This window comes from Numenius arquata, chromosome 13, assembly GCF_964106895.1.
Source record: "Numenius arquata chromosome 13, bNumArq3.hap1.1, whole genome shotgun sequence".
In the NCBI taxonomy this organism is placed as follows: domain Eukaryota; kingdom Metazoa; phylum Chordata; class Aves; order Charadriiformes; family Scolopacidae; genus Numenius; species Numenius arquata.
The window spans coordinates 20,371,480-20,394,615 of NC_133588.1; the positions used below are offsets into that span (position 1 = coordinate 20,371,480).

Sequence of the window (23,136 nt, forward strand, 5' to 3'; positions counted from 1 at the left end):
GTCCATCCCGGCAGAGAATTGGTTAGATCCTGGAGAAAGAGCTGGAGGTGAGGAGGGTGAGGCGCATGGGAGCGGTGGGTCTGTGCCCCCCCAGCTGCCTCCCAAAGACCCTCTGGAGCTGCCGATGGTGACAGGCTGGTGTGACAGTGCTGCCTCTCCCACTTCTCACAATAAGCCACAGCTGTGGACTGATTATTTGGTCTCCTCACAACGTTCCTCCTCTGCCACAAGCTGCTGTGGGTGGCACTCCAAACTGCTGGGTTTCCCCGTCCTTCCCCATTTGGTGATTCTCTGTTTCTAGCTCCAGCCCCCCCATCCCCTCCTTGCTCCGGGTGTCTCGCTCCTCACCTACACCCGCATCTCCCCCCTGGACCCTTACCCAGCCCCGTCTCTCCTTGTCCGTTATTCATCAATCCTGTATCTTCCTCCCCCCAGCTCCTTTCCCCACCCTAGCTCCATTCTCCAGCTCCTTCCCCAGCCTTGTTTCTTGTGTGGACCAGGTAGGACACAGCGCTGGCAGACACCTTGCTCTCCCCCTGCTCTGGTTCCATCTGCTCTGCTCACGCCAGCCCGGCCTCTCAGAGAGCACCAAGGTACCGGTGACGGTTTGAAACATCCAGCTGGGAAACACCAGCAGTTCTTTTCCATTTTTTTTTTTTGCTAGTCTTGCTGGTTAAGTGGATGAATTGTGATAGGTACACTGGGGATTTCAGCTCGAGTGGGGAAGGTTTGCGAGGCGGGGGTGCTCGGGGAGAGACTCTCTCTCAGGAGCATCAGCTCCAGCTTTGGCCGCCTCGTCTCTGCGCTCGGACTTACTTTGGCACTGACATTTTTACTTTCCGCATCAGCGCTGAGCCCCGCTCCGCTGGCACTGCTGCGCTTGGGATGCGTTAGCCTTTACCCTGTCACCAGACCCGTCCCCCGGATCCTGGCACCGTGCGGGGCTGGCAGGGGCTGGGCTGCTGCGAGGAGAGCACCTTTAGATGGCCCACCTGTGGATGCAGCCTGACCGTCCCGCTGAACCCCTTTCTTTCGCTCAGCCAAACCCAAAGCAGCGGATGGATCCCCCCCCCGGTGAGATCTGTCGGAGGGCTCAGGCTCACCCAGTTCCCCCTCTGCAGCGAGGCACCGGCCATTCGGCGCTGAGCGTGAAGAGCCTCGTGCCTTCCCCATTCACAGCTGCCCAAAGCAAATGTGTGAACTCAGTGGGGTTTGTTTATTTAATTCTGCTTTAGAATACACTTAACTCAATACCAAGGAAAAGAAATAATCTGGCAGAGACATCATTAAACACTTTAATAAGGACTGGATGACTCATTTTGTTTGAACAAATGGATTATTTTGCAATCGGGAGTACAAATGTTAACCAGCTTTATTTTTAGTTGAAAATGTCAAGAGGTCAGAAACAATTAGAGCAACTGTAAGGTGGGAGTCCCCGGAGTTTGTGTTCTGTAGGATTTACACCTTACTAAAATGGCTTTTATTGCAGCTTAGCAACTTACTAACATTTTTCTGATAAGATAACGGGAAATGACTGTGTGGGCATATTTACTGGTGAGAAGAGATTAGAGTCAAACAGGAACGGAGCATACTTTTCATTTCAGCAGAACAAGAGCTGGAAAACCAAGAGGACCTGCTTTTTCCTTGCGTGGTTTGAAATGCAGTGATTGTGTTTTTAAAAGAATGTCTGACCCGCTCAGGCCTTTCTCATCAGCTCAAAATTCAACCTTTTGAATATCGGCTACGAGCTATTTCATGTTGCAGTTCCTCCTTTGGAAGTTTATTGAGTTTAGGGACAGGAGTAGGTGATGCTGAGGTGCACAGAGCAGCCGCGTGCCGCCCAGCACCAGGGGCTGTGGGGGTCGGGAGCCACCACGGCTGAGCCTGTCCCTGGTGAGGCCGCAGGCACGTTCCAGGGAGATTGTTCCTTTTGCCACTCCTGGTGTAGAGGGGGGGCATTTATCAGCCCCGTGTAATTTCGCAGCGTGATCCGACGGGTGCAGAGCCGACGTCTTGCTCAGCCGTCCCTGGTGAACCCCACAAGGCGCCACCCGGTCCCCTGCGGGGCCACCACCTCCCCCAGGGTGGCTCTGCCGGGGGTCACCATGGGGCTCCTGTCACCCCGGAAGGGTGGTGGGAGCCCAGGGGGGTCAGGCCCTGCAGAGCTCGGTGCTGGTGCCGCTGCCCAACGCGCTCTGCACCTCCGTCTGCAGCACCCCCGTAACCGCCTCTTCTCCGTGGCAGGTGCGGATCGAGGATGACATCGCGGTGACAGCCAGCGGGATGGAGCTGCTGACCTGTGTCCCACGCACCGTGGAGGAGATAGAGGCTTTCATGGCCGAAGGCCGAAGCGGCACCAAGTCCTTTGACAGCCTCTCCAGCCAAAGGCAGTGAGCCTGGGGATGGTGCTTAGTCTCTAATCAGTCGTCACTCTGATCTCGTGCTGCAGCGTATAAAATAAAATGCATCCAATTCTTAATAGCAAGAGAGGCAGGCAGGCTCTTGGCTGGAGTGATTGATTAATTAATTAAAAACGAATGTAGAAGGCTTCACACTCGGTATCCAGGTGTCAAACGCTGCTGCCTCCTGTCAGCAGTTTCCGTTACCGACTGCCCCCCGAATGACCTGCTGCCTTGTCCGTGGGGCTGATGCTTCTGTCAGATCCCAGCTCAGACATATCTTGCAATTAAATCTGAATTTTGATGATTGGGACTCTTTAAAGTACCAGCTGGATTATCTGAATGCTGTCAGCAATTGTAACCACCAAAGTCCTTTCTTAAATTCATCACAAGCACCACAAAAAACACAGGAGAAGAATCAGCTGTACTCGAGGGACATAATGACACATTTTTCTTACAGATCTTATTTCAGTGTCAATGGAGTAAGCAGAATCAAATTTTTATTAAAATTTGTCTTTGGCATCATTCATGCTCACAACTTTGTGATCATTATGCTCTTCTGCTCCCACTCCTGCTTCTTCATCTGACCTTTCCACCAATTTGTGCTCTGGAAGCTCTGACCCTTCGTTAGCCAGAGGTGTCTGCTCTGGGCAGTGGGTGTGCTGGTCCTTCGCACAGCCCCCTGCTCATTAGATTTGTCCATCTATTTATTGCTCACAAAGGGAGATGGCTGTGGTGTTCATGAGCCCTAGAAACTGGCAGAAGGGAGTAGCTGCTGCGGCGCTCGGGGTCCCCCAGCAGCGGACGCTCTGCAGAAGGATGGGGTTATTTTGATCTGCCCAGTGTTTGCAGGTTCAGAATGGATCATGTAAATTTTCTCTGGATACACCACGAACATACTAATAATCATCATAAAATGATGTTCCATTCACGCAAGGTTTAAATTACCCAGCGAAGCCTTTCTTTACTGTGGTGTTCACCAGCCTGCAGGATGTTTCTTGCATCATGAAATAGCACTAGTTGCTGTAACTACATAAAAATAATCTTGCTCAATTTATGAACACACCAACACTGCTGTTTGGTCGTGCAGTTTGACAGCAAAGCCAATTCCAAGCATCCCTCTGCTGTGTCGGGGGAGACTGAGGTCACAGCGGGACATTGGGGCCTTTTGGGTGTTGCCACTTCCCGGAGGAGGATTCCCACCCACCCCCAGTGCAGGGGTCGGCTGCTTCCCGGAGGAGGTCCCTCGGGTCCGTGGCTCCCCTGTGCTGGCAGGACACGGGCGATGGACAGGCTGTGAGCCCCGGGTCCCTGTGAGCCCCTCTCTTATGCAGGGCGAACAACAACATGGGCTTGGGTGGCAGCAAAAACTACTGTGTTGCTGTCTTTGTGCCCCCACCTGGGACTGCATGCGGGTCTGAAATGATTTCCTTAAAAACTGTCCAGTGTGGTGCTCTATGGAGAGCTCGTTTTGCTAGTTGGGTTGTTCTGTGTGAGGAGAACCTGCGCTTTATTCCTGACAGCTTGGTGACCCCCCCGCTAACCAGGGAACTGCGCGTTGGAGCCCAAAGCAGTGCATGGTGCAGTACTCCAGGGGACTTCACTCCCTGTGCCCGGTGCCACTTTATTGGCAAATGAGCCTACTTACGTTTTTTTTAAAGGTTGCTCAGCGTTGGTTTGTGAGAGGTAAGTGCCGGGGGGGGGGGTGTCTCAGCTGCGAAGGGGAAGTGGCGAGGGGAGGGTGTAGGTGCGATGGTGCCAATGATTCCTTCTGTGGTGGCCTCCGGGACGTTGTTCCTGCGCAGGGGACATCGGGCTGTGCGGGAACCGCACGGGCACTGCCCCGGGGTCATCTCCCCCTGAAACCTGGGGGGGTTTCTGGGTGGAAGCGGAGCTGGGGGCCTCAGTCTTGTCCCCCTCCAGGTCCCAGTGCTTTTCTGTGCAGGCTCCAAGCGCCCACCCATGGGATCACTCCTGCCGCGGGGCGCTCCAGAACCCGCTGGTGCTGGGGCTCGGTAGCAGGTACTGCTCTAAACTAACGCTTCACAGATTTTTCTGAAAGAAAAAAAAAAAAAAAGTTTTGGAACTGTTTGAAGGAAGCTGTAGCCCTGGTGTGGTTCATAGGCCTTTTCCTGCCCGTGCTGAGCCCTGGCACACACCAGCCCAGCTCCTGCAGAACAGGTCGGGCCATCGGGGTGGGGGGGGGAGAGCGGGTTCTGCCCCAACACGTCCCGGGGGGAGCGCTCCCTCCCTCGCCCGAACCGCCCGCGCTCTCCTCGCCCGAGCCGGGGTTGGGTCTGGGGTTACTGCACCCGCTCCCCCTTTCCTTCCCAATTGGCTTGGGAACCTGGTGAACTCCAGTAATTCTTACCCGCTTAAGCAAAAAGTGAATTAAAACTTTTTTTTCTAAATTAGCAGAGGGGGAGGGCAGGGAAATAAACCTTTAAAAAAGGCAAAGTGACACTTAGTACAGTTAAAGTGTGTTAGTGGGGGGAATTGTTACAGCAAACTGTCTTTCTGAGGACAGGAGGGTGTCTCAGGCTGGTGGCGGGTGTCGCGCCCCCACACGCCTTTCCCCGTGGAGCAGCCGGACTGGAATAGAGCGGAGCAGCAGCCGGACTGGCACAGAGCGGAGCAGCAGCCGGAGCACTGGAATAGAGCGGAGCAGCAGCCGGAGCACTGGCACAGAGCGGAGCAGCAGAGGGAGCGTGTGGTGCCGAGCAGGGCTGTGTGTTCAGAAGGGCCTGAGCGCCCCCGGGTTTATCTGCCCGGACACTTGGGCTGCGGCCGGGGGTGGGTGATGGGGGGAGGCTCCTGGTGCCCCCGGGGCGGGAGCAGAGCCCAGCCCTTCATGCTGCAGGGAGAGGACAGGAATGAGGAGCTGGAACGCTTCCCCATGCGGGGGCAGCACTGGAGTCTGTCACAGGTGAGAGTTGTTGTTAAGAGAAAGGTGACAAAAGGATGACTTTAACTTTTGCGGGCTACACTGAAATTTTCTTGCGTGGATGTGCATTTATTCCAGCCTTTCTTTAGGAAAAGAGACTCGCCCAAGCCACCAAGGTGCGGGAGTTCTCGGGGCCGCGCAGGGCTGACGGAGGCGTTTACAGCCGGGGCTGCTCCCTGGGACAGAGGGGACCCCCGGCCCCCACCTGGCTCCTCGGGGCTCCCAGAGGGACCCTCCAGCAGGAGGGGGCTCAGCACAACACACCGACACCTCCCTCGAGGGGAGATTTAAAATAATGTAACAAACGAGATGCTTTCAGCTTGTCTTTGTCCTTCTAGTTTTGGTGTTCTGTCCTCCCTTGCCCCCCTCCCCTGAATGGCAATACATTTTCAGTCTTAAATGATTTAAATTATTTTATTAGATCAGGAATTCAGCCAAAACTGTGATGAGTGTCGGCTTCTTTCCATTGAGTAAAAACCTGAGGGGAAGGCAGGGATGGAGACTCGCGCTGATTTCTCGAAGATCGCTGTTTGCGGTAGGCACCTCTGCTTTTGAGGGAAACAGAGAAGGGACAGGAAAAACGGAGCCAGCACGAGAAGCAAAAGGTTTTTATTGGCTTCTGGTATTTCAGCCCTACCTACTGAAGCGGCAACTAGAACCAAAAAACAGATCTTTGTAAAAAGACTACCATAATCCAAAACAATCCAGAAAAGTTTTCTGCATGTATTAAAAGTTTAAATTCAAAAAGAACTTTTCAAGGTTTCATTTTCTACCAGCATCTTCATAGAGATAATATCCGCGTTCTCTTCCTAAGTACAGATACGAGGCAAACAAGCATCCTACAAAATAATCTATGGGAAAAGGCAGTGTAGGAGGGAAATGAGGACGGTGTAAGAACGCACCAGCCAGACACAGGGGCTAAACGGAACACAACCAGACCTTCAACGCAATATTTAAAAATGAAAATAAATTAAGGTTACGTCCAAGTTCCTGCTTTCCTTTTATTGTTTAACTCCTCGCTATAGTACGTGGCACTGTGCTAGGGATCATGGCAAAGACTTAGCACTAGCATAAAAAAAGTTGCTATAGAAAAACTGTTATGAAAATAACCCAAGCCCGAGGGTACTCCCTCACACGGCTGTGGGGGGCGTGGGGGGGGGGGGGTGTGGGAATCCCACTGGATCAGTTACCCAAACTAGGGCCATTTATTTTCAAAATCACCATGAATTTCTGCAAGATCTCGGTTGTAAATGTGGAGAGCCATGAAAACGGCGATGACCATCAGCCAGCAGCGACCCACACATTGCGGCTGAACAGCGGCTCTCACCCCCTCCCTGCTGCGCCGAGCCCCTCGGCCTCTTCTCCCCGGGACCTGCCCCCGGCGAGAAGGCCGTTTTGCGGGCAGGTTTTTGGTAGCGTTTTGACATTTTTGAAAACCAAACTCTTGTCCTCACAAGGCCCCAGTCACCGTGTGAGCAACGTGAGCAGGAGCATCAGGGCTTTGTCGCTGCTGCTTCCCCTCCTGTGTGCGGTGCTTCGGCTGCCTGCAGAGATGCCCAGCGTGTGCTGCTGCTCCCCAGCACACACCAGTGAGCGCCTGGCTCCCCAGTGCTACCCCTCCCCATTAACCACAGGAGAGACCCACCTGGTGCTTTACAGGACTCGCTCTGCAGATTAATGTTCTCCTCCAAAGAGGAAAGCAAACACCGGCCTTTGCAGTCGTGTAACATGTAATGGAGAGAACAAAGGGCTTAAATACACTAGAAGGTATTTAAAAGATGTTTTATCCCATTCTGAGTTTCTGATGCTACAGTGACCCATCCTGCTGGATTCCTCCCGTGAGGCAGACTGTAAGAAGGTAAGTGAACATTTCTGTGAAAATGCTATTTCCCTAATTCTAAGCTCCTTGTGGACTATAAATTTAGATCTGCGTTTATTAGAGGAGTCTTTTAGAGGAGAAAAATATTTAAAACAGATGCCCAAAGCAGTTTCTGGTTTAATCGTATCAAATCTTCAGTGTTAAACCTAAGAAGAAGAAAATCTCCACAAAGGGATGGTTAAAAGAAGAGAGTTTGTGCTGGGTGACTGGGAGGCTGCGGAGGAGCTGCCCCTGGGGAGTCCGTGTCGGGGGCTGCACCGCCCCTACTGCCCCTTGCTGTCGGGGTTTGCTGCGCTGGCATCGGTGCCGACGGGCTGCACGTTGTCTGCGAGGTTGTGGGCGTGCTCCAGGAACAAGTCTTTCAGTACGCTCAGCTCCTTTGTCAGGAGCTTAATTTTTGCCTCTAAACGTTCATTTTCTTCTTTGAGCTGGTTGACCCTTTGCAGCGTGTCTTGTGCCTTCTGCTTGCTTTTTAAGCGGCTCTTTTTCACTGCCATGTTGTTTCTCTCTCTGCGCTGACGATACTCGTCACTGTTTCTATCCACAAAGGAATTTTTCTTGCCCTGCTTGCTGGGGGGAACGGCTTTGCCTCCGCCACCGGGACTGACGGGCACCAGCTGGGGAACCTGCTGCAAACCGCTGCCGTGGGGCTGGCTGTGGATCACGCTTACTCCGTGGGCATCTGCAGCGCTGTTCTGCTGCGATGTCTTGCTCATTTGGACGGGCTCTCCTTGGACACAACACGATTTATTAGAGACCGGAGACTGTGCTGGTTCTGGAAGGTGCTCCCAACGGGACTTCACATGGATTAAGGGCAAGGTGAACCTAGGAGGGAAAAAAATGCCATTAGAGGTGCTGGCTTCAGCTCCAATTTACCCGTCCCCGGCGCAGGCAGGAGGTGCTGGTGGTACATCTGCAGTAACACAGCGCAACCGGGCTGGAAGCGGACGAGCTGCCAACTACATTCAGAAGCCTCTCAAATGTATTTGGGTTGGAAGGGACTGTTACTGGGTCATCTAGTCAAGCTGTTTGCATTGTTCACTGCCTTTACTCAGTTATTCCAGAGCCATCCCTGACGGACGGGTGTCTCGCCTTGAATATCTCCAGTTTCACAACCTCTGTCTTGGCAGCAGGTTCCACTGTCTAACTTTTCCTCCAGTTATATAATTTTCTTAATTTTCAGACTGGAGTTTTCCTTCTGCAGCTTAAACCTAATAACAGCCTGACTCTTGACCAACAGGAGTCCTTGATCCCTGGCCTCTTCAGACCCTCCCTCTGGGTGCAGGCACAGCCAGATCCCCCCTGTGAGGGCGCTCAGACTGCCCACCTCTCCTCGTTCATCCTGCACCACAGGCTTTTGAAGATGATGTCCAGACGGACAACTCTTCTAAGGTCTCACTAGCACTGAGTGGAAAAAAATAATCTAAGGAGAAAGGTGGTGTGCTGTGACGGCTGTGACATTCCCTTCAGATATCTATCTACTCCCCTGTAATTCAAAGGAAAAATTATTTGTTCCATTAAACAGAATTTTAGTGGAATATTTTAGCTGGGCAGTACAGGGATACGAGGAGAGAAGCTGAACTGGTGTCACACCTCTCCAGCAAGCCTTCTAGCCCTGCTAGAACAGATCTGCAATTCCTTCCCACTGGAACTGATCCATGTTCTATCACACAGCTATTTCTTGAGTGAGACATGCTCTTACCCGGCCTGGACTCTTCCCTGAGAGAGATGACACCTGGATCCTGTCCTGCCCCAACTATTTCTGCAAAGCAAGGAGCACCAACTACTGCATCACACATAACCCAGGAGTGGGAACAGCTGAGGCCTCAAGCTGATTTTCCCCCTGGCTATTTGGGGCTGGATCCCCGTTACCAACTGTCCGTTCCCCAGCAGAAGGACAAGGGAAGGCTGTCCCAGAGAGCGACTGGTGCTGTAGGCATCCCCTGGGAATACTGCAGGGAGACGCAGAGGCAGCGGGGAGGAGATGGAGGGAAGGGTAAGGGACACGGTAACTGGGAGGGTGGGAGGCAGACGGGGCTCCGAGCTGGTTTCTCAGACACCATGCCCCACTGCGGCAGCAGCGCTGCTGCTCGCCCCAAACAGGTTGGCTCATTGAATGGGCGATAGCCCGGGCACTGCGGGAGGCAGCCCCTCCGAGAGCCGGCCCAGTTTCCCAGCATCTTGTTCCCATAAAGCTGCTCATTAGCTCCAGCTCAGCCACAGCCCGGGGCTGGATCCACCCAGCACATGGTAGTGTTTCCAGTGGCCAGTTAGAACTGCCTTGTTCTCTCCTTGGGCCACCAACTGGCCACCCAGGACACCAACTGGCCACCCACTACAGCATAATAGCTGGTAACTAGAGGTGTCTTCTCAGGCAGAGAGATGTTTCTTACCGTCTGACTCACTCCTCAGGGGCCACAGGGGCTCCCAACCAAACCAAGGCCTTCATTAGCTTTGCTTTCACCAAAAAAAAAAAATTAAAAAAAATTAAAAAAATTAAACTTTGAAATGTTTGCTTTGGCAAAAAAACAAAAGATGTAGTTTTTTAATTAAATCAGTATTTTTTCTACTTAGCAGCAAGAAATACAAAGCTCTTCTCTCTGCTCCTTTTCTGAGATGAGACTGTTGATTCTGTTCGCTACTCGGGATGCCTTCACTGCAGGGAGTCCCTCCTTCCGCTGCCTGGGCTAACGAGGAACCAGCCCCATCTCAACGCGGAACCGGCCCATCTCAAGGGCAGTGGGTGCCCTCCCTTCCCGCTGACCGCAGGGATGCCCCGGTAGGACCCGGCTCTGGATCCAGATGACCCCGTACAGGAACGGCCAGGGGAAAGCGGGGGGGTGCCCGCTGCCCCGCGCTCGCAGGCAGCCGGTGCGGGCCGGCGGTGACTCTCAGGGCAGGCAACAACTTCTCTGAGCTTCAGGCCTGTCATCTGCCGCCGCCGCTGACAACACCACTTCCCCATACTTTTCTCGCAATCTCCATTTTTTCCGCACACCTCACGAGCAAAACGCGCCCCGACATCCTCAGTGAGCCGTGCTGGGGAGCACCCCGCGCGGGTTTAATTGCGGGCAGGGCGCCGACGGCAGCGCCACAACCCCCCCAGGCGCCGGCACCGGCTGGGCTCCCCTTTCCCGGCTGGCACGGAGCAGCTATTTCTGAAGGTGAACGAATTCCTTAAAGTTTCTCACAAGGCGCATCTCGGTGCCCTCTGCCGAGGCGCTCCGACCCGCCGGCCCCGTTCCCGGCTGAGCCCCGGGCGCGGCTGGGGCTCCAGGAACGGGCTGGGAACCGGCAGGGTCTGTCAAAACACCCCCGGCCCCGCCGCGGCGCTCGGGCCCACACCGGCGGTCACCGCACGGCACCGGCGGGCTCCGAGCCCCGCCGGGGGACCCGACCCTCCCCGCTCCCCGCCGCCCCTCAGCGCCCGGAGGCGGCTGGGCCCGGCCGCGGCCCCGCTCCCCCGGCGGCGGGGCGGGACGGCCCGGAGGGGCCCGCAGCCACCGCGGGTACCGGGCCCGGCCCCCCTTCCCCTCCCTCGCTCCCTCCCCGGGGGCCGCCGCCCCGCCCGCCCCGCCCGTGCGGGCGCCCGGCGCTGCCAGGCCGTGACTTCACCGGGGGAGGGAGGGGAGCCGGGGCCGCCCGCCGATTGCATCATGCGCTCCCATGCGCGGCACCCGCCGCCGCACGGCGGGAGGGCGGGCGGGAGGCGGCCCCCGTCCCCGTCCCCCTCCCCGTCCCGCCGCCCCCCGCGCTTACCTGTGGTGGCGGCGGCGACGGCGGCGGGAGGGGCCGGGCCGGGCCCGAGCCTCGTCCGGTAACGTGCGGCGCGCGGGCGAGCGGCTGTTGCGACACCCCGCCGCTCCGCCCGCCCCCCTGGCCAATCAGCGCCCGCCCGGCCGCCGGGGTGATGCAATCGCCGCGCGGATTGGCAGCCGGCGCGGCCAATCAGGCCGCCCGCGCGCTGAAAGGGCGAGGCCCTGCTTGTTGCGGGGGCTCCCGGCCTCCCCCAGGCCGCCGCCGCCGCGGGGCGGGGGAACCCGCCATGGGTGTCTGCGGGGCGGTGGCTGCTGCCGCCCGGCACGGCCCGAGGGCGGCATCTTCCCCTCTCCCGCGGGGGAGACCTCCCCTCCCGCCCTGGGGCCGGTGGGCGCCTTGGGAGGGCTCCACGCCGGCCCTCGAGGAGAAGCCGAGCCTGCGGGTCCCCCGTGGCTCCCCTCAGGGGGGAGCCCGGCCCGGCCGTGAGGGAGAGGGCGGCCCCGGGCCCCTGAGGCCGCCGGGCCTGAGCCGTTTCCCTGGTGGGGTTGGCCGGCCGGTGCCTCGCGGGAATCGGGATAGATCGTGTTGTGTTTCTGCACTGATCGGCATTGCTTAATTGCTCCTGGGCTGTTAATTAACACCTGGTGCGGTATTTCCATCTCAACCTGGCCGCCCGGTGGTTTGCCTCTGTAGGATGTTGTGAGATATGGTGGAAGGAACACCAAAGACAACAAGTAAAAATTGTAGCTGTTCTCTTGGCAACAGAAATCATGGCAAATTCATAGACTTCATAGATTAGTAGTCAATTTTCCTTTCCAAACTTAAAAAAAAAAAAAAAACCTAAATGTTGGCAGATTAGGAAATACCTAGATTGTGGAGTTCAGTTATAGGAAGATTATGCACTGCTTCGCAGCTGTGTGTTTGTTATTATAAAATACTTCACTTTTTGTGGCCCTTCTTTGGCCCTTAATACTTTCCAGGCGCTTTGGTTCACATCACCTTAATTCTGCCTGAACAAGCACGGTGGGAAAATATATATGCTCACATCTGGGTTGTGCGTGTGGGATGTGTGTATAGCCCTGCCAGGGAAAATACACGCTCCAACACACGGGCGTGTGTATCTGCAGTGGGCAGTTCTGAAAACCCCCGGCTCATGAGGTGAGCGAGGTTTGAACAAGTTCAGGTGTGCAGATGGTGAAAGCATTGCAGTGAGGAAAAAGTATTTTTTTTTTTTGTTTAAATGGAGAGAGAAAAAGTTCCGGTGCGTGTGCGGCTCCGGTGAGCACATGGACCCGCTTGGGAAGTGATTTGTCAGCAAAAGAAGTGAGAAGAATCAGATTTGTAAACACAGTTGCAGGGCTCAGCAATGTAGATATAATGATTTGTATTTACCATTTTTAGGGCTGGCTGATGTTGTGTGGGGGTTTTGTTGGTTTTTCTTGTAAAGCCCTGTGGAAAATAAGCCACATTTGCAGAAGAATTGAGGATTAGTCTGAGCAAACAGTTTTACTCGGCTCGTTACCATGAAGATACCTTTCCTTGTCAGTCATCAAGTATTTGCTTTAACATCTCTAATGTTTTTCTGTTTCTCAGTTGAAACTGTTACATTTTCTGTGACGATGACTCACCCATCTGTGGCTAGAGCGAAATTCCAGGTAAGCATTAAGCATTATCCTTTGCTCACAATAGTTAAGTGTGTGTGTGTGTGCTCTTAGAGTGCTCTCCTAGGCTTTTAGAGCACTTTGTGGCCATTCATTCATTAATCCTCATCAAAGAAAGCTGAAGAAAATAAAACACAGACCAGCTCATTCTCACAGAGTCTGATTATTTTAAACATTAAAGCTCACACATAATTCCATGCACGTAAGATGCTCCAGCGCTGCGTTGACGTTGTGTCCTCTTACAGCAAAACCATCACACTGGCTACTTTAGTGTTTGCAGGGTAATTGTTTTTGCCCACAGTGTTACAGTAAAAATAGAGTAAAAGATTCTAAAAAGATTCTAAAAGATACTAAAAGGTAATCACAGAAATACATGGGCACCTGCTCCTGAGATGCAGCAGTGACATATGCGCTTTCCCTGCCTGTTTCCAGTTTCCATGAGCTGTGCAGTAGCTCGGGAGCCGGGCATCCCGGCGGGATGGAGTCCTCGCTCTGATCCCGGCTGTGTTCCCATAGCAACAGTCTACCTATTCACTACAGATAATATTGTAATAGTATCTTATTTTCACATGCATAATCCAGTCTGGATTCTTTAAAGACTTTAGTCCTTGAAAAAAATTACACAGGTGCTGACCATCTTCAAGTAACCTACAGCAAATCACAGTGAGAGGCAGAGAGGCTGTTGAGGAAACAGCAACTGTGGGATCTGGAGGCAGAAGGTGTAGAGGAGAGAGGAACCTGATGGGGTAAGCGTCCCTGTTTATTACCCACTCAGCACTTACAAAAACAGTTTAAGAAGTTCTCGACAGCCTTCCACTTACAGCGTGAAAACTGCTTTGTAGCTGTTTGAATCCTGCCTGTTGTGCCCGATTCCACTGTTTATGCGATCCACCTCTGTCTTCAAGGACAATTATTTCTTTGTCCTAAAATAAAAACCATACAAACACCCTTTAAACCATACAACCTAGCCTTAAAAAATGGGGTTTTCTGGAGGCATTCAGTTCTTTCCCTCACGAATAGTCCTTCACTGGATGTTTTTTACTTCAGGCTTGCACGTTTCTGTTTAAATGTTTACTTTTCACACATGATGCGACTGGGTAGTTTTTCCCTCTGGTCTAACATCCAGAGGCCTCTGCATTCTTCTAGATGAGAAGCCAGTCATTTCCTCTCCAGTGATTTAGAAGACAGGAAAATAAATGCATTTATATGTTTTACAAGTGGAAATAAATGGGCCCCTTAGGTGAAAACACACATTCCAAGCTGTGATGTACAGGGTGTTAATGTATTTGAGGGCAAATGCACTGAATTATAACAAAATCAAAGCTTTTCTTGGTAGCTGCTACCCCTATTCTCTCAACCTAGATTTGTCCAGAACTGGATAGAAGGACTCTCTGAACATGATCGCGTTCCTTTTGACCACCAAGCAGGTGACGTTCATTCAGGAATATCCCAGAAGTACAGAGCCTGTAATAGAAGTTTTCCCTAATCATCTTATTGCGAATCTCCCTTCTCTTCAGAGCCCTTGCATTTTGGTATTACAAGAACTACTTTTCATGTTCAGGACTGACCTGCACCAAGACCAGACTCCTATTGTTAGAAATATAAATTTTGTGGAGCTGAGGTTCTAGAAGCTTCAGAAAGCAGGAGGGTTGCTGAGTTTCATTTGTCGGGAATCTGGTTATATTGCGAAAAAATGAAATTCAGAAAGAAAAAGCATTATGAATGCCTCTGTCTATTGGTTTGAAAAAGCTTATACTTGTTAAGCACAGAATTTCTGAGTGTTTTTTCAATCCGATTTAATAATTGAAATGATAGAAACATGTCTATTAATAGATGATTTGTCAGAGGTAGCCTTTGTAAATAGGTAAAGAGATGGCAGAGGACACATTACTTGGTGTTGACCGCTATTTCTGTATCATACTTCTAATTCTAGCACTGACTCACTATAGCCTTGAAAACTGGCAGCGCTTTTGTTCTAGAAAATGCTAAGTAAAGAAAGGAGCCATTCTGTTCTAATAGCAAACATCCATTTCATTGTAACACTGCCTGGAGTTCATTTACAGGAAAAATCCAATGCCTTTGTTCTCTCTCTATGCAGCTAATAAGTCTTGCAACTAAGTATTTCCAGTTTCTAGTTCTGCTTCTTCTAGTAGTTCCTCCCTTATTTGCAGTTACCAAAATAAAGTTACTCAGATATCCAGAGTTACCAGTACTGGTTTCTGAAATCAGATTAACTCAACTACATGGGCAGCATAAAGGGGATGTTTCTCAAATGGACGAGGACAAAAGAAGAAAATAGGCAGCCATTCCCTGCCCCACATCTTCAGCAGGCCGTTGGGTGATGGCAAAGGAGTCAGCCTGACTGAGCTCTTACAGTGTCGGAGAAAACTGATACAGCGATGATGGCTTTTACTAGAAACCCAAGCTGTCACTTTTATAGGTTTTAGATGCCACGCTCCTCCAGCTCTTCCCATTTCCTCCACGGATTTAAGTGGGGGACTGGTACTTCATGCCTGACGGACTGGTTTCATCTGGGTAGAATCTGCACCAGTTATGCCCCGAGACTGAATTCCTTAATTGCTGTATTTTCCTTTCATGCCATCATCAGGAAGTTAATCAGAAGCTTTCAGTGGGCATTTTTAGAATCAGCCAGCTGCATGGTAAAGGTGTGCCCGCTTGTGCAGGTCTCACTTGTTTGTATGTTACTCTGGTTAGAAGGCTGGGATCTTTAACAGTTGTGTCTCGAGGCTTCTCTTTCATACCTACAAAATACTTGTTGATGATAAATTTGTTTTTTAGTGAAACTCTTACCCAGCCTCTGCTTATCCCTTGTGCTATCAGGAATGTCTGCTTCAAGCCAAGGCAGCTCAGGTTCTCCAATCCCAACGTGTCACTGCACAAGGTGGTACTTTGATCTGAGAAGGTGCTGCTACAGCAGCAGCCTCCTCAGGGGTTTGGAGGTTGGCGCCGCCTCAATACCCCCAGTAATCCTTCATCCTCTTGTGACAATTCTCTGCACATAAAAGTGCTGTCACAAAAATGTGTGCTTTTTCAGAATTTAACATATAATTATATCATCCCCTCCCTTCGCCAGTATCCCAGAGGACTTCTTAGAATATGACCAATATATTCTGAGTAAATAAAGATGACCAGATACACATTAGTGTTCAATAGCCACAAGTCCCTTTGAAGTGAGCAAAGCAGCTGGAGTTACTATCTGTGACCTTCTATAGAAGCATCGGAATGTGGAATTAGAAGCTTTCTTATAGGTATTTGAGTTTGAAAATACCAAGTGTGTCCCTGAAGAATGCCTGGTCTGGGAGGAGGCTCTAGGTGTGTCACATTGCCCCAAAGTGTTCAGATTTCTGGAAGACCATCTAACAAAAAGGAGTGTCACGTTCCTTTACAGTTTTTTACAGGATTTTACAGTTTTTATCAACCTGTGTTTGCGTTTGAGCGTTCTCTGGCTTTGCTCTGGTGTCTAATGAGCCAATTAAAATCGATATAGCCAATGTTGTGGGTTTCACTGGGGCTTGGCTTGAGTTTTACCTGAACTACTTCATTAATTGTACTGAACAATGCCAACTGCGAGTCCTCTGGTACCTACAGCATGCGACAGGGATTTGTAGATCGCTGCTGATTGGTACTGGGTTTTGCTGCCATGTGCATGCACAATGTTAGGTAAGGTGAGGCTGCACAGCTAAAGAGGAGTGAAAACAAAGTAGCTGAATGGATTGAAAGGAAAATGCTATGTATCTTGTGTGTATACGTGAACATATAAAATCTAGTTCAAAAGAGACTTGTTAGAACTGAACAAGTCTGAGCGAGAATTAATGGCCCACACCTGGGAATAAGAGATGAATTCTCAAGTATCCACGTTTAGTAACTGCCACACCTGTCCTATATTCCCAAAGCAGAAACAAGGTCTGCAGGGATTTAGATAGTTTAGCTTCTGAATGCTCAGTGCTGTGGCTGCCTTCCAAGGCACCATCAGTCACCGCATGAAAATCCCCACCCATAATTACTAGGGCATTATTTGTCACGGGGTATACTCCAGTGAAGAATTTTACCTTATTCATATCATATCAAGGAGAGTAAATAGTTTCTGGCATTAATTTTATCCAGACTTAAAAATGGTTCTTCAGAACAGAAGCCTAAAATAAATACCCCTCCATAAAAGCAATGGAATTGGAGAAGTGTAGCTCTGTTTCTTCTTCAGTCTCGTGGTGCTGGGAGAATGAGGACACAAACTTCTTTCTTATCAATAGCTTTATTTTTCCCTGCAACCTACATGACCTCTGCAACACCATAAAAAGCTCCATGAACAGCCACTTGAAAAGAGAAAAGAAACTGAGAGGTGGTCACCTGGCAGGGGACAGTCCACCTGACGGTTTACTCTGCCTCGCTTCTGTGCACAGAAGTGAGCAGAAAACGGGTGAGTTATGCCTGGACCATACAAAGTATGTGGGAGGATGGTCTGAGATAGCATGTTTGCAATTAGCAGCCTGTCTGTCGTTGACCTCCCACTGCTAACAGCCAGGAGAGTCCTGTGCTGGATAATCGGTGACAGTGACACTGTCATCAGGCAAGTTTTGTCTCTCTTGTTCCCAATATGAAAGAAGTACTGAGCTCAGCAGTGCCACCCTTCTCCCGGAAAGCTGATTCTCCCAGTTTGGTGAGTTAACTGGTTTTCCTTTCTCTGCCTCCCGAAATGGAAGCACGTTCCAAAGCAGCAGAGGGGCACAGCTCTGTGGCTCTGCACACCTTCTGACCTGCTAGAGAATCCCCGAAGGACACAGCCATTACACTTGCAGGCACCTGAATAGCTCTGTCGTAGTGAATTCACCAGGCACAATCTAGTTAGATTTCCATTGAATATAAACATTGCAGCCAAATTGGTAGAAAAAGCCACTTTGGCAGCATGTCCCAGGGACAAGAGTGTCACTGGTGAAGGTCTCATCTGGTTTTCTCTCCTCTCAGCAGTAACTAGACCAGATTCCCCTCTGATAGTAGGGAGAAGCTTTGTGCTCCCACCATCGCTAGCGTGTCCTTTGAGGTCATGTTTCTGCACCTCACCGGCCTTAAAACCCAACTCAGCAAATCTCTGTACAGAGGAAACTCCTCATTCTGGGTTGTTTAGCCATTGTGTGGGGTTTTCCTGCATCAGGCGTGATTTATTTGGTCAGAAGTTCTTACACAATTCAGACACCAACTGAAATTACCAGGAATTTTGCCTGGGGAAAGAATTCAGGATCAGCAATATTACAGCAAAGTTGATGTCGGTGACTTACAGGGAGAGGAACAGCTTGTCTGTGAAAATGTGGGACAAAAGAGAGTAGCACACAAAGGGAAAGTTGGTGTGAACACAGAACACTTCAAAACATACTGACCCCGCTCTCGTAGGTTCCCTGCACTGCCTGTGCCCTGGAAATCGAGGTAATGCCAGCAGCCTCTTGGCAGAGACTGAGACTCGCTCTACCGACGTGCAGTGGCTTTCCTCAAGACTGGTTCTCTGCATTCCCCATGTTTGCTGATCATACACATTCCGGAGAGGACTGTACCGGGGTGTACATAACCATAGAAACCTTCAAAGCGCATGGCCGATGTGGTAAAAGTCACCATGGCTTGTCCGGGTGTTTGGGGCCCTCCTCCAGGGAGCAAAGGCGTTGCTTTGAAGTCACCCACAGTCCCAGTGGAAATGTGATTTAGCAGGTGGAGAAAAGGACTTTGCTTACCAGGAAATGGAATTCTTTGAGGCACTTTGTTTATGTGTACCTTCACCTCACGCCTGACCTCTTCTTCCTCCTGTGTAAAGCCCTCTGAGGAGTGTCACACAAGTGCTGGTCTTTCCCTTTCCATGAACACAATGAAGGCAGGGTGAGCGCACAGGGTGTGCGCACACTCCTAGCAGGAATATCACTCCCCGAGAATAGTGTATGGCATCAGGAGAGAACACTGCAGCATATTCTGAAACATCTATACGTCTTTGGCTTTTATCGGGTGTAGCCTCACTGCTGTGGCCGTAGGTTTAGCGAGCGTCCCCAGGCAGCGCTCCAATACTTCATCGTATCAGCAGCACTGTTACAGGAAAACTGAAGAGAGTGCATGCTTTTACTTTCTTTCTGGGTGTTTTTAAATAGATTTCTGGGAAGGTTTTCAGTAGGTTTAAAATTTGATACATGTCATATGTTCTGATACTCTACCATCAGATGGATGTTTTTAGCCCTGACCAAAATATGTGGATCCAAGGAGTTAGAATCCTTTCAGTGCTGCCGGGGTGGTTTGGCTGATAGCTCCGAGCCCGCTGGCACAAACAGGCACTGGGGTGAAGTCTGGCTTCCTGGAGACTGTCTTGCACGTCCATAAAACAGAAGGGAACGGGACCCTCAAACTCAAATGACAAACTCAATGACATGCTGAGCTGGGTAAGTGATGTTTATTTCAGTTTATTAATAAAGGAGAAGATAATTTCCATGTGGTCCAGACCCTACGATAGATGACTCTTGGTGACTTAAGTTAAATGTAAATGATCCCTAAGCCCTGCACTTAGTTCCATAAATACTTCCTATCTATTAAGCCTTGCTAAAAGGCCCCATAATGTTCATGCTGCTGGGGAATAGTCCCTTTTTTAACAGGAAATACTGGCCCATGACCAGCTGTACTGCGTTACCCAACCTGAACACCAGCTGTGGTGTTCGGGATAACTCGTTTCTCTGACAGGGAGCAAGAGGGTTCTGTGCTGAGCGACACTTTTCTGTCCTCCTCTGGCAGCTGAGTGTCCGACTGCGGCAGGCCAGCATGGATCCTGGGGCATGCAGGTTTTTAAATCATCATCTTCCTTTTAAAACCATACATTTTAGCAAAATAAAACTCAGTACTGGAGCACCCAAAACTAAAACATGTCGCGTGAATTCTTTTTAGAACCGTGCAACTCGTGATTAAAAATCTAGACATTTTGCCTGCTTTTAAAGAATACAGGAGTTATTTTTCTAAAATTAAATTTTACTTTGCCATGTTAAGTTTCACTTTGTCTTATATTTACCACGTTTATGTCACAAATGTGAGCAGTTTTTACTGCTCATATTCCCCATTAATAGAATGATGTTGTTTGTTAAGGAATATAGGATTTATGCTCATATTAATATATCGCATGTAATTTGCATAAAATTAGCATCTAGTTTGTTTGGGCCTGAAATAATTATTCAGCATGAATAATTTAGACTCCAAAAACTTATTCCCATTTCCTATCTTTAATTACAGCAGTAAAAGGAAAAAAATTAGACATTTTTGCAGTATGGGAACCCAGTTCATAGCTGGCTCATTTTGTACTTAGAAACACAAGTAGTTTGCAAGGACTTTTTGTTTGGAATCAGAAACCTCTCAGCCCTGGGCTCTCACTGAATTATTAGCTTTGATTATCCGCAGCTCCACTATTTACTATATGGCCTGTAAGTCACAAGACGTGGCTACCTCCTGGCTGAAGGGCAGTGCCTTTTCAGCATTGCTCAGTGTGGATTTGGGTACCAAAGCATCTTGCACACAGCCTGGCACTGTCACTGGCTTTTTACTTTCTGAAATATTATTGCAAACAAAATATCATTTTTACGCTTCCATAAAATGAATGAAAAAGACGATGGCTTCGTTCAAATGAAGTCCTCTGGTTTTATTCGTATGAATTCTGATAATATTTCTTTGAAGCACTCTGTAGCTCAGCCATCAGCTGCCTTTGAAAACTAAGCAGAAGGAATGGTTTGTTCTGAACATCACAACTTGGGGTAGCCAGTCCCATTTCCTCTGAAACTTTGAAATGTCCCTTAACCTCCCCACTTGAGTTTCTAGATTTTTATGGGACTCTGATCCTTTCAGGAAAAAACCTACTGATCGTTAGACTCACCTGGTTTGTGATTAACTCTTACTGCACTTAAGGTAAAGACTCATTTTACCTAAAGCATAAGGTTCCAGTTTGAACTGGAGGAATGTCTTGTGGAACTCGTGTGGTGGTGAGCAATGTCTCCTTGTTTTTCTGCACAGAACGCACTGGACGTTGCTGAGTTCAGCCTCTCTCCGGTGGAGGCCAGAAGGAGAACAGGGGCTCCCTTGGTAGGTGGCGGTGCCAGGGCCTTTTGCGGATGTTTTCCAGTCACCTTTGGAATCCTTGCAGGGGACGAAGGTTCCTCATATCACCCCCAGTGGCTGCAGTCCTGTCTTGGTGTAGTGGTTATTCTTAGGAGAGTCGGGGAAATTCTGATGTCAGAAGTATGGCTATTATTAGCTTGAAACTGGTAACAAAACTGCCATCGTTTTCAAGCTGAGGTCGCCTCTGACTTGCCTCCTTCCTCTGAGCGTCTGTTCTTCCCGGTGCTGGTGGCTGCTTTGATCAGGGTTTGGATTCACTGGTGATGTCACCAAGTGACTCTAAGAACTTTGCAGAGCTTCCTTGTGAGTCCCTTCCCTCTCACTGCCTTTGACATTTTTCATTTAGCAGGCTAGCTCCTGCTTGGGTTACTCATACCAGTAATCCCTGGGCTGGCAGGGGGATAATTAGAGAAAGCTGAGTTTAGCTCAACGGGGAGGTCAAATTTTCAGACCCACGATGGGATCCACACTGAGCAGTAAAAGTGCTTTCTATTAGTGTAGAGTCAACACTTAGAAAACCTGACATTTTAAAAGGTGTATTATCTTTATATTTCCAGGTCTTAGTCCTTAATTCCATAGATACTTTCAGCATCGAGTATTCGCAGGCTGGGAATCCAAACCCGTGAGCTGCTGGGCAGTGAGGCCATGCCACCGTCTGATGTGTGAGCACAAGGCTTTCATTTCCATACTGTACTACAGAACACAACTTTTTACCACATTTTAACTCTTTAGTTAATTTTGATCCTTGTAACAATCTCCCCTAAAGGGGAGTAGAGTTGAATTAGAGAGGATGAGAACATAGAACTTAATCTATGTCAGGGACTGACTTTTATGACAGGATGTGTCACGTGCTAAAATATGTAATTAAGAAATGGCATGACTATTTTTATAAGCTGGTCTTCCTCTTCCTTTCCAGTCCCATCGCTCTCACTTTTCATATCTTGTTCTTCTGGTTGTAAATTCTTTGTGTAGCAAAGGGCTGATTTCTGTACTTCTGGAAATTGCCTAACATTTTTTGATATTTCCATGTTATTTCTTTCAGATACTCCTGGAACAATGTCCACAGTGCAAACAAGAACTACTTAGAGTGATGAACCCTCAGCCATGCTGTACCATCTCCCTTTTGAAAGTCTTTTGAGGACAACAAAAAGCAACAGCCAAGTGAGTGGCAAGGTTCCTCATCACTGAAGTTGCCGTCTCAAAATGTATTAGCCCATCTTTGTAAATGTCCCTTCTGAAAAGCGGGTGATTTGGGATGGACTATACATGGTCTCCTTGCACATTGCCTGAGTTATGCTTACCCAAATAAATCACCTTTTGCATTAAATTAACAGGTGTGAATACTGTTACAGGATGAGTACATAGATATTTATAAAGGATATAGGATATTTGCATTAACAAAAGATTAATGCAAAGTAAGAACACACGTATAGCAGACAAAAACAGATATTTTCTTCTTTCGGTGCGGTGCTCACTGAAGTGTGTTCTGGAGCAGTGACCAACACGTGCTTAGCCTTAGCTGCTGCTTTAGTGTTGCAAATGAGTGGTTTTAGGAGGAGCTGATAGTCCTGGAACACTTTGGGTATCAGAGTGGATGACTTGTATGAGTGAGGAGATGCTATTGCTCTAACTAACAGGATTCTGTTAAATACCAGGAGTTTGGGACACCAGAACTACCCTATTACTGCTCTGCTGCGTAATTGTATGCCAGCTGAGGGGCTGCACCAGTTCCTGCTCAGATCAATGACAGTCTTTAATTCAATAGGGGTAGGGTCTAGAAAAAAAAAAAGCTGTATTTCCTATATGCTTCCTTAAGGATACAATGGCAAAAATAAAAAAGGAAAGAATGACATTTTCTTGGCAGTTCACTTCAGAAATAAATTTATTACAAGATAAGACTTAATTTAACTTTTCCATTTAAAAAAAAAATTAAAATAGCAAGGAAGTGTATGAAAAATAAAGTGTTTCATTTGTAGGGAAGCAGTAGTCAAACTTTTGCACTCAGGACATAGGAGAGATGAAATTCTCAGCTTTGCTACTTATTTCTTGTGTGGCCGTGGCAAGTCATCCTCTCTCCCGGCTCTCTAGCTGTGCAATAGAAAGTAACAGCACTGCTCCATCTCCCAGGGAGATGTCAGCAGGAATGAATTAAGATCCTGAGCAATTTGTGATGAGAGAAACCGCTAAAGTTTGTAAGGTAGACAGAAGATTGGGAAGTAAATTCAAGTATGAAAGAAGGGAGGTTGTTGTTTAGTCTGAGGTAAAAGACTAGAGAGAGAATGGGTGATTTGTGGATAGGCCAAGTGCTGAGCAAAGGGATACTGGGTGCATACCCGTAGCAGAACTGTAAACACGATT

General features: G+C 49.4%; 2 protein-coding genes across 4 annotated transcripts in view; one reads left to right on the forward strand and one right to left on the reverse strand.

The window, feature by feature from the left end:
- Positions 1 to 2,933, forward strand: part of PEPD (peptidase D) — a 111,783-nt gene extending 108,850 nt beyond the window's left edge. For all 3 annotated transcript variants that reach the window (XM_074157927.1, XM_074157928.1, XM_074157929.1), the window contains one exon: positions 2,245 to 2,933. In XM_074157927.1, the coding sequence (XP_074014028.1) occupies positions 2,245 to 2,394 (150 nt within the window). In that variant the 3' untranslated portion in view covers positions 2,395 to 2,933. The remainder of the gene's footprint in view (positions 1 to 2,244) is intronic.
- A 2,811-nt stretch (positions 2,934 to 5,744) lies between these two features.
- Positions 5,745 to 11,086, reverse strand: CEBPG (CCAAT enhancer binding protein gamma). The gene is made up of 2 exons (XM_074158070.1): positions 10,982 to 11,086; positions 5,745 to 8,047 (listed from the first exon to the last, which is right to left on the reverse strand). The coding sequence occupies exon 2, from the start codon at positions 7,936 to 7,938 to the stop codon at positions 7,486 to 7,488; it is 453 nt and encodes a 150-aa protein (XP_074014171.1). The 5' UTR covers positions 7,939 to 8,047; positions 10,982 to 11,086; the 3' UTR covers positions 5,745 to 7,485.
- Positions 11,087 to 23,136: the final 12,050 nt, after the last annotated feature.